The sequence below is a fragment of the Neurospora tetraspora genome (genome assembly GCF_033439725.1).
Source record: "Neurospora tetraspora strain CBS 560.94 chromosome Unknown B0H65scaffold_1, whole genome shotgun sequence".
Lineage (NCBI taxonomy): Eukaryota > Fungi > Ascomycota > Sordariomycetes > Sordariales > Sordariaceae > Neurospora > Neurospora tetraspora.
Genome location: NW_026944383.1, coordinates 7,018,890 through 7,032,896, shown reverse-complemented (window position 1 = coordinate 7,032,896; position 14,007 = coordinate 7,018,890). Strand labels below are relative to the sequence as shown.

The 14,007-nt window shown below is 51.8% G+C and overlaps 5 protein-coding genes across 5 annotated transcripts; 3 read left to right on the top strand and 2 right to left on the bottom strand.

The window, feature by feature from the left end:
• Positions 1-8: 8 nt before the first annotated feature.
• On the bottom strand, positions 9-2,650 carry B0H65DRAFT_62627 (uncharacterized protein). Its single transcript, XM_062831177.1, has 7 exons — positions 2,231-2,650; positions 2,080-2,148; positions 1,973-1,992; positions 1,690-1,885; positions 1,467-1,628; positions 1,210-1,397; positions 9-1,137 (listed from the first exon to the last, which is right to left on the bottom strand). Exons 1-7 carry the CDS (start codon positions 2,371-2,373, stop codon positions 149-151), a joined length of 1,767 nt encoding a protein of 588 aa, XP_062687282.1. The 5' UTR covers positions 2,374-2,650; the 3' UTR covers positions 9-148.
• A 571-nt stretch (positions 2,651-3,221) lies between these two features.
• On the bottom strand, positions 3,222-5,304 carry B0H65DRAFT_453527 (uncharacterized protein). The gene is made up of 3 exons (XM_062826146.1): positions 4,262-5,304; positions 4,155-4,210; positions 3,222-4,053 (listed from the first exon to the last, which is right to left on the bottom strand). The coding sequence occupies exons 1-3, from the start codon at positions 5,050-5,052 to the stop codon at positions 3,515-3,517; spliced, it is 1,386 nt and encodes a 461-aa protein (XP_062687281.1). The 5' UTR covers positions 5,053-5,304; the 3' UTR covers positions 3,222-3,514.
• Positions 5,305-6,028: 724 nt separating this feature from the next.
• Positions 6,029-7,659, top strand: B0H65DRAFT_62581 (transcription initiation factor IIF, beta subunit-domain-containing protein). The gene is made up of 4 exons (XM_062831176.1): positions 6,029-6,399; positions 6,470-6,734; positions 6,794-6,978; positions 7,035-7,659. Exons 1-4 carry the CDS (start codon positions 6,172-6,174, stop codon positions 7,392-7,394), a joined length of 1,038 nt encoding a protein of 345 aa, XP_062687280.1. The 5' UTR covers positions 6,029-6,171; the 3' UTR covers positions 7,395-7,659.
• Positions 7,660-7,978: 319 nt separating this feature from the next.
• Positions 7,979-8,887, top strand: B0H65DRAFT_416597 (HAD-like domain-containing protein; the record flags this gene model as incomplete). Its single annotated transcript, XM_062824046.1, has 1 exon — positions 7,979-8,887. One exon carries the CDS (start codon positions 7,979-7,981, stop codon positions 8,885-8,887), a length of 909 nt encoding a protein of 302 aa, XP_062687279.1.
• A 590-nt stretch (positions 8,888-9,477) lies between these two features.
• B0H65DRAFT_414277 (SNase-domain-containing protein) lies at positions 9,478-11,920 on the top strand (the record flags this gene model as incomplete). The annotated part of the gene is made up of 3 exons (XM_062823906.1): positions 9,478-9,828; positions 10,691-11,242; positions 11,339-11,920. 3 exons carry the CDS (start codon positions 9,478-9,480, stop codon positions 11,918-11,920), a joined length of 1,485 nt encoding a protein of 494 aa, XP_062687278.1.
• Positions 11,921-14,007: the final 2,087 nt, after the last annotated feature.

Below are 14,007 nucleotides of genomic sequence, written 5' to 3'. Positions count from 1 at the left end.
ATTTTACTCTGTCTCTCTGACGGCCTTGATCTTGTGCCTGTTGGATATACTTGGGGTAGACTGCAAGGTTGCTACAGGCCGAAGGTAAGTGATGATAACCCTTAGCTGACTATCCTCAACTAGACAATTCCTACAACCACCAGCGCCCTCAATGCGACCACGGCCTCGACTTATACTTCGGATTCTCCTCCGGCTTCCCCTCCCACGGAAACTCAATCTCCTCCGGATTCAGATACCAACTCGGATCGCCCTCCATCTGCGTCCAACTCCATCCATTCCCCAACCACCTCAACCCATTCCCACTGCTGTCTGCGCTCTCATAAACCCAATCCTCCCACCTCGGACTCCTCAGCGCCTCAACAGCATGCTGCGTCGACCCGGGCCACAGCGCCACAATCCTATCCCCCACTCCACCCTCACTCCGATACCAACTCTTGCACTTATCCAGGTACACCGTATCCTTAAAGTAGGCATCCACAAAGGCCACAAAGTCCCGCACTCGCTCCGGCTTCGGCTCCATGGACGCGTAATCCTCTTTTTGTAGTTTGCGGATTACCGAGACGACGTAGTCCACCTGCGCCTCCAGGATCCGGTTCAGGCTGCCGAACCCGATGGTCGTGTTGGGGCCGAACAGCATCAGGTAGTTGGGGAACCCGTCGACGGCCACGCCGAGGTAGGAGTCTGGGTGTTGGGACCAGCGCGAGGCGAGGGTGAGGCCGGCGCGGCCGATGATGGGGAAGGGAGGGGATGTGCAGGCTTGGAAGCCGGTGGCGAAGACGATCACGTCCGCGTCGATTTGTTTTTCTGTGGTGAGCGCGATACTGGTGGTGGTGATGTGCGAGATGGGATCGTGGATTGTTGTGACGTTGGGTTGTTGGAGGGCTTTGAGGTAGCCTTTCCCCGGTGTGAGGCGCCGGCAGCCGGGGGCGAAGGCTGGGATGATCTTGGCGAGCAGGTCGGGACGCCCGGAGAGCTTGGATTCCATGTCTGCCTTGAAGAAGGCTTGGCTCTCGATGTTCATCGGGTGGCCCGCTATCGTCGAGTTGTGGAGGGAGGTGCCGAAGTCTTCGAAGGCTTTGCGGAATTTGAGGAGGGCGGAGGGGTCAGAGCGGAAGAGGGCTTTTTGTTCTTCGGTGACTGTGGTGTTGTGGGTTGTTAGTTTCTGTTGTTCGCTGATGGGGTTGTGGTTCAGACAAGATGACAACTTACACTCGGTTACTTTGGGATCTAGTCCTAGGTCTTTCATGGTGCCATCCCCAAAAGCTGACGAGATCCAGACTGGTGATCGTATGAAACATGAGAGCGTCGTTCCTTCGAGCTCCTGGAGCTTTGGGACGATCTGAATGGCACTGGAACCGTTACCAACAACAGCGATCTTCTTGTTGCGCAAGTCGTAACTGTGTCTTCAGTCAGCACGGTACCTTTTTCAATACTGCCTCCAAAATGTCACTCAGACGATTCCTCACCTCTTATCCCAAGCCCCCGAATGCATCTTCTTCCCCTCAAACTTATCAATCCCCGGAATATCCGGCCATCGCGGCTCGCTAAGCTGGCCCCGGGCAGTAATGAGCACGTGTGCCGAATCGGTAAACACCTCTCCGGTAACCAGGTTCTTGACTTTGATTTGCCTTTCCGGTCGCTGTCTGTCAGCATGATTATTCGGCTCGGAGGAGAACAGTCCTGACTGACCATTTCTTCTCCCCATCATCCCAGACGCATTCCTCCACTTTATGCGATAACTTGATGAACCTCGTCGCTCCGAATCTCTCGGCCACGTCTTGCAGGTATTTCTGGATCTCGTGGCCCGGCGCGTAGAGGTTGGACCAGTTCGGGTTGGGAGCGAAGGAGAATTGGTAGGAATGGGAGGGGATGTCGCAGGCGACGCCTTTTTTATTCGTTTACTATCGGTTAGTTCATCATTCGCTTGGTTTCCTGCTGCTGTTTGGGGGGATCATGACGAGGTCGTCCATACCTGGATATGTGTTCACCCACCTGTTTGTTTCTCGCAGTATTAGTATCTTCTTGTTGCCTGGTGACTGCCCTGAGGACGGGAGTCCATGAGGAAAGCGTGGAACTTACCATGTTCCTCCAATGCCTTCGTATTTTTCATAAACCACTAGCTCGACGTTTCGGAGCTTCTCTGGTATCCTTCACAGCACATCCATATTTGTCAGTGTATCTATTCGGTCATGCAATTATCTTTCAATGGGATGAAGCGTAGACTGCTCACCTAATCGCCGCCCCAATCCCACTATACCCTGCGCCAATGACGACCACCCTCAACGGCCTAAGATTTTCCACCGGTGAGTCTTTAAGTGTGAACTTTGTTTTGGGGTCATCTCCGTTTATGTGCCCGTTCGTAGTTGTCGCCATGTCTGCTGAGTGGTGTGTACTTATTGCGATGTGTTTGTTTTTGTCAAAGGGTGTATTAGATCGCCAACCTCAAAGCAGAAGTCAGACCAGCAGCCAAGGTATTTGTCTCCATCACTCTATATATATATATCACCAATACAACATGAGCCGACAATTATCAATTCCTACCCCTCATTCGAAAACCCCTTTGTCGGCCTTGGACAGTTCGGTACCGGGTTTGCTCAACCGAACCGCACGGCGGCCGCTGGCCTTAGATCTACGTTACAGTGTTCGATGCAAGCGTCTCATATACGTCTGACAATATGAGTGGTTCTCGTTGGAATTCCGAGAATGTGGGATGTGTATGACAGTGCTTGGACTGTGTGTATGTAGTACGACGTAGCCTAGACCCAGTGCTCCTTAGTCCTTACTAAACAATTACAGAGATCACTTTTGAGGCGTGAAATATGTAGTGCGGAAGAGTAGGTGGAACCTACACAGTATAGAAAGATCATGAGACTAGTTCCATGGTGGAGAGTGGGATATCTGCAGGTGCTGATCTATATACGTGTACATTAAGTAAGCGGCGAGTTACCTCGAGATAATGATTTGGAAGCCCAGAAAAAAGGCATCGTTACACTCTTGTTATTCAGCGGCGAAAGTATACAAATATTCATGCGGAGAGCATGGGGGTAAGGTTGCGAATGCGGGGTAATCTATGATACTCCGGCCCCGGATGAAGAAGGAAAGGGAGTAATGGTGTGGCTATTAAGCTTTCGGCAGACTAACTCTCATCAGCCATTGGACGATCAGGATAACATTTCGCGGTACCTGCTCAGAGCTTACGTCGGGATCATTCTTGAATCACAGTCCGATATCATGTGCGATCTTGCTGTCCATTATCTATACTCTAACAAGTGCGTAGTCTAGATTGTTCTTCGAAGTGAAAACCCCCCAACCTTTGGAAATTTCTTTTCTCTTGTTTCTTTTGCTTTTCTCTTCCCTCCTTTTTTTTACTCTTCTTATCCTCCTCTACCCACTGCCAACCCGGAAAATGTAGCGGGTTGCGCAACAGAAAAACAGAAACATCAAAGGGTATCAATAAGCCGGCAAGGCTTAGGAAAAACCAAGGACCAAAACAGATGAGCCAGGACCGCACCAATCAAAACTGAATGAAGTCCTTTTGCTCGGCGAAATCCAAGTCAGGATCGTCGTCCTGGCCAACAAACTCGTCAACCTCGTCCGAGTCGACATCATCGCTATCGACTGATTCATCTTCGCTGGATAGATCCTCCATCTCCGCGTCGTCGCGGGCATTGGCCCTACGCAATACGCTCGCCCTCTCCCGGTGCGGCAGTTTACAACCCTGGGTATTACACACGCCAGTGTTGCTGAAGTCGGGACATTCGAAAACATGGCGGTCAGTGCAGCTGGCACCCTTCTCGCAGTAGCCGTAGAGGCCAAACTCTCGGCAGACCGGGGCAGCTGGAGACACTTTTGCGTGAGTGAATTTGCAGTCAGGTTTTGTGCAACTGTCCCTAATGAAGTGCAAGCACGTGGGGGTGCGTTCAGCGGAGAGTTCGTGCGAAAGATCGCAAGAGTCACCGTTAATGCATTCCCCTTGTTGGAGAAAGTCCTTGCAAACGGCAACCTTGGCCGGGTCGTGGATGTATCGGCACCGGGGGCCTTTGGTGCATGAACCTGCGGGTGTATGTCAGTATAAACATCCTTTGGACTTACCAGACCCAGTCGTTTCGACGTGGTGTCGGTTGAAGTTCCGAAATCTGGAAAATTGGAGTTACCGGTCATGGAGAAGTTGCGGCAAGGCACGTTGACCTTCTTAACGGCGCCGGATTGCCTAGCACAAGCTAGAGTTAGCGGATGATTCAAAGGGGACCGGGCCACATACCGCTGCGCTTTAACAATTCCATGGCGGTACAAGTTCCCGTTCTTACTGCGGTAGAACTTGACACCGCCTACGATGGCCATTTTTGGGGTCGGACCCGAGTTGAGATCGCCTGTGAAACGGTGAGTATTGGGCACAGCCAGCGCTTGCGACCGCGTTTTCGACGCACCGGGAATCTTGACGAGTTTGCTTCCGTTCTTCGTAACGGCAAAACGTATACCCTGCACGGTTAGTTCATACTGGTTTGGTACCGCTGCCGAGCGATTGCCAGCACGGTGTAGATGGTTGATCAACTTGGTCCGTTCCAGATCATCTCTCTGCTGTTGCTTCTGGCGCAGGGTTTGCTCGATGGCCCGAGTGCGAGCCTGGGCTCCCTTGTGATAGATGGACGAGTTGATGAGTTGAAGGTGACGGTCGTTCTTTGCTACCCAGGACGACGTGGACGAGTCCGACGTGGCGCCCGAGCTGGGCTGACCGGCTTTACCTTGTTGTTGAGACGCGCCATTCAGCACCAAAGTCCTGTGACGGTGGACAGGCTTGGTGTAATGGGCGCGGGTTGGGTATGGGTAGCCTCCTCTTTGATGACGCCAGCTTCCAGAATAACCTGAGTCTTCAAGACCGTCAATACTAGCACGGTTGCTGTTTCGAGACTCCACGGACGTACGGTGATGCGGTGGTGTGTGGCTGCTCTGCGGCGGAACAAGGCCTGCTTGTTGATTTTTGTGCTGATTGATTTGGCCGGCCACGCGGGCGATCCTCTCCATCAGCTCCTGTTCCTCGGGGGACATTGTCATCTTGTATATCTTTCTGTTCGAATCCAAGAGCCAAGACGAGTAGCTGTTGCTGCGATTTCAATATTACAATGGTATCGGTATATTTCGTATATGTTCCACGATAGGGCAGTCGTTCTTTGTCGGTGATTCAAAGAAAGGCAAAAGCGACGAAGGTTCGCGATGTTGCTGGTGCCGTTTGTTCGATTGGATAACGTTGTTGTTGTTGAGATGATTACGGCGGCGCGCAAAAGATATGATGGATGCAAGACGGGAAGGATTTTGGTTCAGTTGTCCAAGGGCGGCGAAGAACTGCCAGTGATCTTTTGAGGGGGGATGCGCCAGAGATCAGCCAATCAGGGATAGCGAAGGTCGCTATCAGAGAAAGAAGGCCCTGGAGCAATGCGTCACCAGTCACCACCAACCAGAACCTGGAGATTGGGAACTGTGCGCATATTTACCAAGTACCTCTAGGGAAGCAGATTGTGAAAAATAAATGCAATCCTCGCGGGCCAAATGACCGCCGGAAGTCCGTTGCATTCTTTATTCTTCACACACCCTGGGAAGGTATCAATACTTGGATTTTTTGGTGCGTCCCGTAGTTAGAGGTAGCTTTTCCTCCTAATCAGCCACCAACTTGTTCCCAAAAAGAACCACTCCTGGCAGCAAGCCAACTCCTTTCTTTGTGCCAGAAAACTCACTGGATACGAACGAGAACGCGCCCGTAGACAGCCGAGTTCTGTACCTTTGAGACTCCAAGTTTGGGACAAACCCACCTCAGAGAAACTTGAACACAGGCGCCTTCACCAGCACCAGAGTCAACCTTCACTGAAAGAGGTACAAGGGTACTTGTCATCAAAGACCCCACTAGCCGCTTCACTTGCGGGAGAGCGGGTCGCGCTAGGCTCAAGTAGCAGCTTACATAATATTATAAAGGTACGTACCCCAGGTACAACGGTCTTTGTCCTGACGTTGACGCTCGCGGCTGCTTTCAACCAGGCAACCTCTTCAATAACAACCACGACAATCACGCCCCAACTTTCGGTCCACGCTACCACAAGACGCCGATAACCAACAAACGAAAAGACCATTTTACGCACATATCGATATCCTCTAGTTCTGTGACAGCGACCAACTTCAACCATGGCCGATCCCATGAGAATCAAGCCTGACCCGGACGCAGCCTTCGCCGAAGACGAGCTGGACGAATCAGCCGACTTGGGGTTCTACGATCCCAATGATTTTCCTTTGAAAAACGCCTATCTGGCTCGCCTTCCGGGGTATGTCTGGCAAGCATGGGCTTCGCTTCCCGACGATGCAGAGATTCAGATCGGCAAAGTTCGTCGAATTGTACAAGATGGTCAACCGGAGGTCAGTACCAGCATCCCGTCATGGGCACTATTGTTTTTGATAGGTTTACTGACAATGTTTGGGCTTTCAGAAGCTACAAATTCTCCTCGACGATCTTCCACAGCACTACGATATTCCCAAGGAATACAACCTCGACATGGTGGATGCCAACGTCAACAACACCTTCATCTTCGGTGAACACGACCACCCAAGTTATGCCGCCAAGAACAAGGAACGGGCTGAGGCTTTAGCTCAGGGTATACCTGCACATCTTGTGCGCCAGCAGATGAAGCAGTCGGAACCGCCTCAGGAGCGCGGAAAGAAGGGACAGCAGTACACCAAGAAGGCCATTCCGAGTTCGTCATACCCAATTCCTCAGCTGGCCTGCCTGATAGGTGCTAACTTTAGAGTTCAGAACAAACAGCGATTGCAGCAACAATCAAGCGCGAGGTGGTCGCCACTCCTTTGGAGAATCCCGAGACAGACTATGCGCTTGCTGCTCGAGGCCAGAAACAGACGGCTCCCAAACATACAGTACAGGTCCTGGATCGTCTACCACCCAATGGTATTACGGATCCCAAAGGTTGGGAAACATTCTTGGTGCGTGTTCTTGAAGAATTATTACCACTAGAGCTTTCACTAATATCAAACAATAGCGCACGACCGAGGCTCCGAGCAAGGCCAAGAAGATGGACAACAAGACAGCTCGCTGGCCCGAGAACCAGCTCCTCGACGAGCTCGCCAAATGCTTCTCCGTCTACATGTACTGGTCCATCAAGGCACTGCGTTCTCGAATTCCTCAGCCCGAGGCCTTCATTCGAGAGTGCTTGGACAAGATTGCCGTTATTCACCGAACGGGTACCTTTGCAAATCACTGGTCTCTCAAGCCGGAATACCAGAGTATGATTTCTGACAATGACCTGCCGGCACCAACCAACGAAGCGGCACCCAAACCCGAAATCGCATCCGAGGATGAGGACGATGACGATATCAAGATGGAGGACGTCCTGTTCTAAGATGGCAGGACTAAGCAGGGTCTTGATGGATGCTATCTTTCTTCTGACCCATTTACTTGCTTTGCGTCAGGCGTTTTGGGTAGACTGGGTTTGCTGCGTTTTTTTCCTTTGCTCGCAAGACGAACGGTCTTTAGGACCATACTCATACAATGATACCCGTTGCATCACTTAACAAAAGCCGATTTTCCACTTTGGGGTATTTTATCCTTCAATTTCTTCAAAGCGTTGCAGCTGTGGGTCATGCAAATGCTCTCATATTTCAAGCGTTAGTTACGATGTGTACGATGGCACAACACCTTAGGCGACTCCCTCGACTGTCTCATGTCAACTACATTATCCATAAATGAAGTGGGGCCCTCTGTTAATCAGCGATGTTCTAACTGGCCAGTTAATACAACTGGCTGCTTGCACTTTCCTCTTGTTCCTGGTTACAGTTCCTCTAACTTACAACTTGCATTATCGACAAATTGGGATACCACAACCAAAAACCAAAATTCACTTCATTCCAATCCAATACAATTCCCTTTTCGATGCCCTTCTGGAAAACCGCTCATCAAAGCATAACCCGCAACCTTACCCAAAGAATGGCTCGCCTCATAGTCTTTGACTTCGACGGTACCGTCACCCACCAAGACACTATCAACGTCCTCGCTCAGTTCGCAATCTCCGCTCGCAGTCCCAGCCGCTCTCGACAAGAGGCTTCCGAAAAGTGGAAGCAAATAGTCGACCTCTACGTTGCTGATTACGCAAAGCACAAAGAGTCATACGTCCCCAGAGTCGATGACAGAAAAACCTTGGCGCAGGAGCTGGCGTATCTGGAGAGCTTAAGAACCGTCGAAGTGACGAGTGCGGAGAGGGTAGTCAACGCAGGGTTCTTTGCCGGATTGAAGAAGGGACAATGGGAGGGATTTGGGAGGGAAGCCAGACGGAATGGCGAGGGACGGAATCCAGATTGGGACGGAGATGAAGGGAAGGCAGTAATAATGAGGAGAGGGTTCTCGGAGTTTGTGCAACAAGCTAAAGAGAGAGGAGAAAAGTTGGGGATAGTGAGCGTGAACTGGTCCAGGGCGTTCGTTGAAGGGGTGATTGAGCCAGAAGATCCGGACCGGAGTGAGTTTGTCAAGAGGGTCAACGAAGTCAAGTGGCCTGGCGGACAGCTGGAAGGACCGGAGGAGATGGGAGGGAAGGTGATGATGACTGCTAGGGATAAGCTGGAGGGGTTTGAGACGATACTACTGGATGAGGCGGATGGGGAGAGCAAAAAGTGTGGGAGCGTGTACTTCGGCGATTCGGTGACGGATTTGGAGTGTCTGTTGAGAGCGGATACGGGGATCGTTGTGGTGAATGAGGGCGAGGAGGAGAAGAGCAAGTTATTGGGGACTTTGCAGAGGTTGGGATTCGAGGTGCCGCATGTGTCGGAGAGTCGGGAGGGTATGAAGTTGGCGTGGGCGAGAGATTTTGAGGAGGTTTTGGGAAGCAAGATTTTAGGTTGAGCGCAAATTTGATAATCGGGTGTATAACTCTTGAATGAGATGAAGCGGCAGATATACTTATCCTTGTTCAGTCTATGTTTGTTAGACTATGGTACCAATGACAAGTCAGAACTTTGTTTAGTTATGTTATCCACTGTGTTTGAACCATAGAGCCAAGGAAAACGAATGATAAGCCTTCCCCATAGACTCTTGATGTTTGATCAATAATGAGTATTAGAACTTATTACCTGTGTGTTTGCCCACAATTTTTCATTGTTCTCATTTCTCTGACCGGTCAATGACACCATCAATTCTGATAACACAAAGTCTTTGTCTCCTGAACACATCACAACTGATTTCTTCTCTGTTCCGAACATTATCACTGATAAAAGCACCGTGGGTTTGTTTTCGTCCTGTGCTGGAACATTGTACCAGAATCTCATTCCATCAGCCAAAAAATATTTAAACAAGCAGCAATGCCCACCGCCAACACCGTGTGTGCCAAACATCTTCATCCCTTGGATCGATACCAACAACGCAACCCCCTTCGACCACAAGCCCCTACGCACCTACCAACACTACCAAACGATAACAACACAACACCCCCAAAAATGTGTATCCACCACCGTCTCATCTACCGCAAATGCGGCCACTTCACCTGGCTAGGAATAGCCAAAAAGTGCCAGTCGGAGCGCAACTTCGACCAAGGTAAGACCGACGAAGGGTGCAACGTCATGTGGACGCATCCACTTTCTACGTATCGGGTCGACAGGTGTTGCGAGAGTTGCGCCCTCAAGAGGGCGACGACGGATAGGGCTATCGATGAGATTAGGGGACGGGTTCAGTTTACTAGAGAGCTGTTGGCTAAGATCCAGGAGGCTTCTTCGGGGATTCCTTTGAGAGGCGGAGAGAGTGAGTGGGGGAGTGAAGCTTCATCAGCTGCTGAGAAGAAGGTAAACCTTGTCGACAATTATGGGGATGATGATGACGAGCTCGAGGAGGCAGAGACTATGGATCTTATCGATCCTAATGAAGTGATTAAGGTGAGTCAAGCTAACTTCCGAGATATGGTGGAGTTTGCGAGGGAGTATGCTTCTGTGTTGGGGTGAAGCCCTGAGTGGTATCGAATTTCAAGTTACCCTTTCTTCATCCTGAGTTTCCCTCGACTCCGTAAGTATAAACATGTAATGAACTTATAGTAACACAACGTGTAGAAAAACGAACAATTTGTCGGCGGCATCAGCATCGGTCTCCAGTCTGTCACACCTCCGAAGACTTCGAGAAGGCGGTTAGGGAATAAACTCAAGATCAAAATCCCGACTCGCAAGCAACTTCAAAGCCGCGATGTCATCGTCAAAGATCACGTTCCCTTACATGCTAGGTAAGCTTGACATTTCCAGCCCAGCCTCCGAGTCCTGTCAGGGAGCTGCCGCTAACGACAGCCCTCGAGTAGTGATAAACAGGCGGCGCGGCCACTCGCCTTTACAGATGGACACAGCCAATGTAGCGAATCGCTCTTCTCAGATGAGACAAGTCACGAACTGATCATGAGCGACGTGACCCCATGATTGATCACTTGGCTTCAACAAGAGGGCGGTCGGTGGTTGGGAACAGAAAGGGAAGGGGACCAAGTCAGCTGGAGGACCTTGGCGCTGCTGTCAAAAGAGGAGCCAATCCCCGCCAAAGCAATGTGGGGATTGGGGAATGAGGACCGTGCACTGAGTCCCTTAAATCCTGCCCCAACCCGTTCGTCATAGCGCATAACGCAGGAACGCGCATCGCGACCGACACATCACCGATTCCCCATTTTCCCCATTCCCCCAGCTCTTGACGATGCCATGGGGTCTGTGGGCATCGCCTACCACAAACAGTGGGAAGGATGAGGGGAAGTCATCACCCTCTCCTTCAACCAATTCTTCCTCAACATCAACACCAACAAGCGCCAACAACAGCAATCATGGCATCCACAGCATGTCTCCCCCTCCTCCTCGTCCGACCGAGCGTGCGCCCGCAGACCTAGCAGACATACCACCCATCCCGCCCCAACTAAAAAAGAAAGCCATCTCATGGAACGATTCGCTCTGGACGCTCATCGACTGGCAGCACTACCAAGAGCCACGATCGATCGTCCTGTACACGCTCCCGACCATCGGCGCCTTCGCGCTCTTCGGCATCTGGCGCTCGTTTCTCCGCCGCTTTCGCGGCACCGCATATATCTCGCCCGGCTTCTTTCGGCGGCGCACGCTGCTGGGCAAGGTGACGAGCGTGGGCGACGGCGATAACTTCCATTTCTTTCACACGCCCGGCGGACGGTTGGCGGGGTGGGGCTGGTTGCGCAGGGTGCCGACGGTTAGGAAGGAGTTGAAGGATCGAACGGTTAGTTTCTCTTGCGCTGTTTCTAACTACTATGAGAGGTGCCATATGAATGAAAGAGCGGCGATAAAGTGTTGACACGTGCGCCTACACATTCAGATCCCCATCCGCATCGCAGGCATCGACGCCCCAGAAGGCGCCCACTTCGGCCGGCCCGCGCAACCCTACTCGAGCGAAGCCCTGCAATGGCTCCGAAGCTACATCCTCGGCAAGCGGGTGTGGGCGCGCATATACCGTAAGGACCAATACGACCGGGTCGTCGCGACCGTCTTTGTTCGGAAACCGCCCTTCTTCCTGCGCAAAGACGTCGGGCTGGAAATGCTCAAGCTCGGGCTGGCGACCACGTATGAGGCCAAGACGGGCGCGGAGTTTGGTGGGCCCAAGATGGAGCAGGTGTATAAGAATGCTGAGGCGGCCGCGAGGGGGAAGGGGAAGGGGATGTGGGCGAATACGTTGACGGGATTCTTTGGATTGGGGAGGAGGAGGGAAATCGAGAGCCCGAGACAGTATAAGGACCGGATGAGGGCGGCGGGGAATACTATTCTGGAGAAGAAGAGTGCAGCGCCTAAGGCAACGACGGCTGCGAAGAAGGCGCCGGCCGTGAAGAAGGAGACGGCGGCTGCGAAGAAGGATAAGGCAAAGGCCACGGCTGCAGATAGTGCCGCGGCGAAGAAGGCATGATGATTGTAGGATATATGGACAACGACTGATGATACCCACGGAATGATATATTCGAGCATGAGATTATCGGAAACGACATCGCATTGGAACCCGATTAAAGCCTATCCCGTGTAGACTATGCGCAATGAGGTTTGAAGACATGTGGAAAGTCTTACCAAGACGATATAACAGATGGAATATAGATCCGATCTCCAACCATATGCCGAGCCAATACCATCCGTGTATCGTCTCCAAACTCTATTCCAGAAACGCACAGTTACTTCGTAGGTCCTACGTCAACAATGCGGTGCAAAGCCATTCGGATGAACGCCGCGGGCCCAAATGTTTCGCATAAGCCCATATGCAACGCACGTCTGTCGATCCCGTCCGCTTTATCAGGAACGCAAAGGCTCCTAGGGGTTCTTCTTGCGCATGATCGACGCTGGGAATGTTGTTGTTCGTTCGGGCGCCGCATCACTCAATGATACAGTACCTGCCTCTTGGTCCGGTTTGATATCAGTTCGAAAACCGGAGTATCAACTCGAAGGATGAATGCCATTGTTCACAACTCCCGAGGACGTTGGCACTTGGGAAGTTGGCGGGTTAGCTTGAGCCATGGAAAGACCAACAGGACCTACCGATATCGCCAACGTTTCCATTCACACTTGGCCACAACGATGAAAGCTCCCGCTCAACGGCCCGCGAAGAGGGCACCGAGCTGAAAGCTTGAAACGTCGAGTCCGGGTCTTTCGAGCGCCGACGTGTGTGGGGAGGGACGGGATCCACCGATGATGACGGCCGGTCCAGTCCGGCGGGCGCCTCGTGGCTTCGCGTGCTTTTGTGCAGATGCCCCGCAGCGGCGCACAGAGGCACCGAAGCCTCGAGCTTTGCAAGCAAGACTTGAAAACATCCGTGTTTGAAACTCAACTGTTTCTCGATGAATTGTTGGCGTTATCCCGAGTTGATTAAGCGTGTAATACTTACCGAGTGCGGTACGCCATTCACACCGAAACTCATACCCGCGCACCTGCCCGAGACAGACCACTGCAGTGAATCGTGAGGTGATTGCCGTTCCTGAAAGCGATAGCTGGGGATCTGGGACAGCCCCTGTCGCCATTCACCCAGCTAATCCCATCGCACGATAGTCCCGACGCAGAAACACCCGGGGTCGGGTCCTCCCAAGTTGACATTGGTGGCCCCTGAATGTCCGCTGTGGACTGCTTGGGCCAACGCTGGCAACAGCTGAGATTTTCACTTCCCGTGGTTGAAGAAACGAAAAACAAAACAAACAAACAACTGGTTGGACAAAGGGAAGGGAGCCCACGACACTCATTTTCAGCAATCATCGTCTTCACGATAATACACTTTCTCATATTTCTTTCGCTTGTCCAGTCTTCGGAACATTCTGAAGCAACACGGGTAGCCGCCCTCGTATTGCGTTTGCGCTGTCGCCCAGCCGTCTCCAATCGCTAGACTCTGAAGAAGGCCAGGCCGCGGCCCCTGATCGTCGGTTAAGGTCGTCCTCAGACAGCAATTGAGGCCTCGGTCTTGTGACAAGGAGAGCCACTGCGACTGTGATTCACGTCACAGCACAGCGTTCTTGATCCGGTCGGTTTTCAAGACTACAAAAATCGGTGGAAGCAGACAACAAACACCAGTTTTGAAACACTCTCGTCTTTCTTGTGTTGCGTGTTGAGAGAGACATTTTGTGCGACGAAAGAGCGACCTGGGGTTGCACGACGAGCCGCCTGTCGAAGCGGAGCCAACACGGGATCCCGTCATTTAAGTTGTGGAGCACTCCTTAATAAACGACATTGAAACGAGCCGGATAAATCGACTGTGTGGGGCCATATAAACTAATAGCCAAGCTCAAGCCAAGACCCAAAGCTTAATATCAACTTCGTGCGCCCGCGGTTATTAAGTTCTCACTAGAGTTCATTATTTCGAACTACGATAATGAGAGCTCAAAGCTACCTTTTTCGAAACGTTTAATGAAAAGAATGGCCGCGGCAATATTCGGAGCCGGAAGCGAGGGCGGAATAGTATATACGAGCGAGGTAGGAGGTGGCTCGTTTGGAAGCCTAACTCCAAATTCAGCAAGCTCGGCC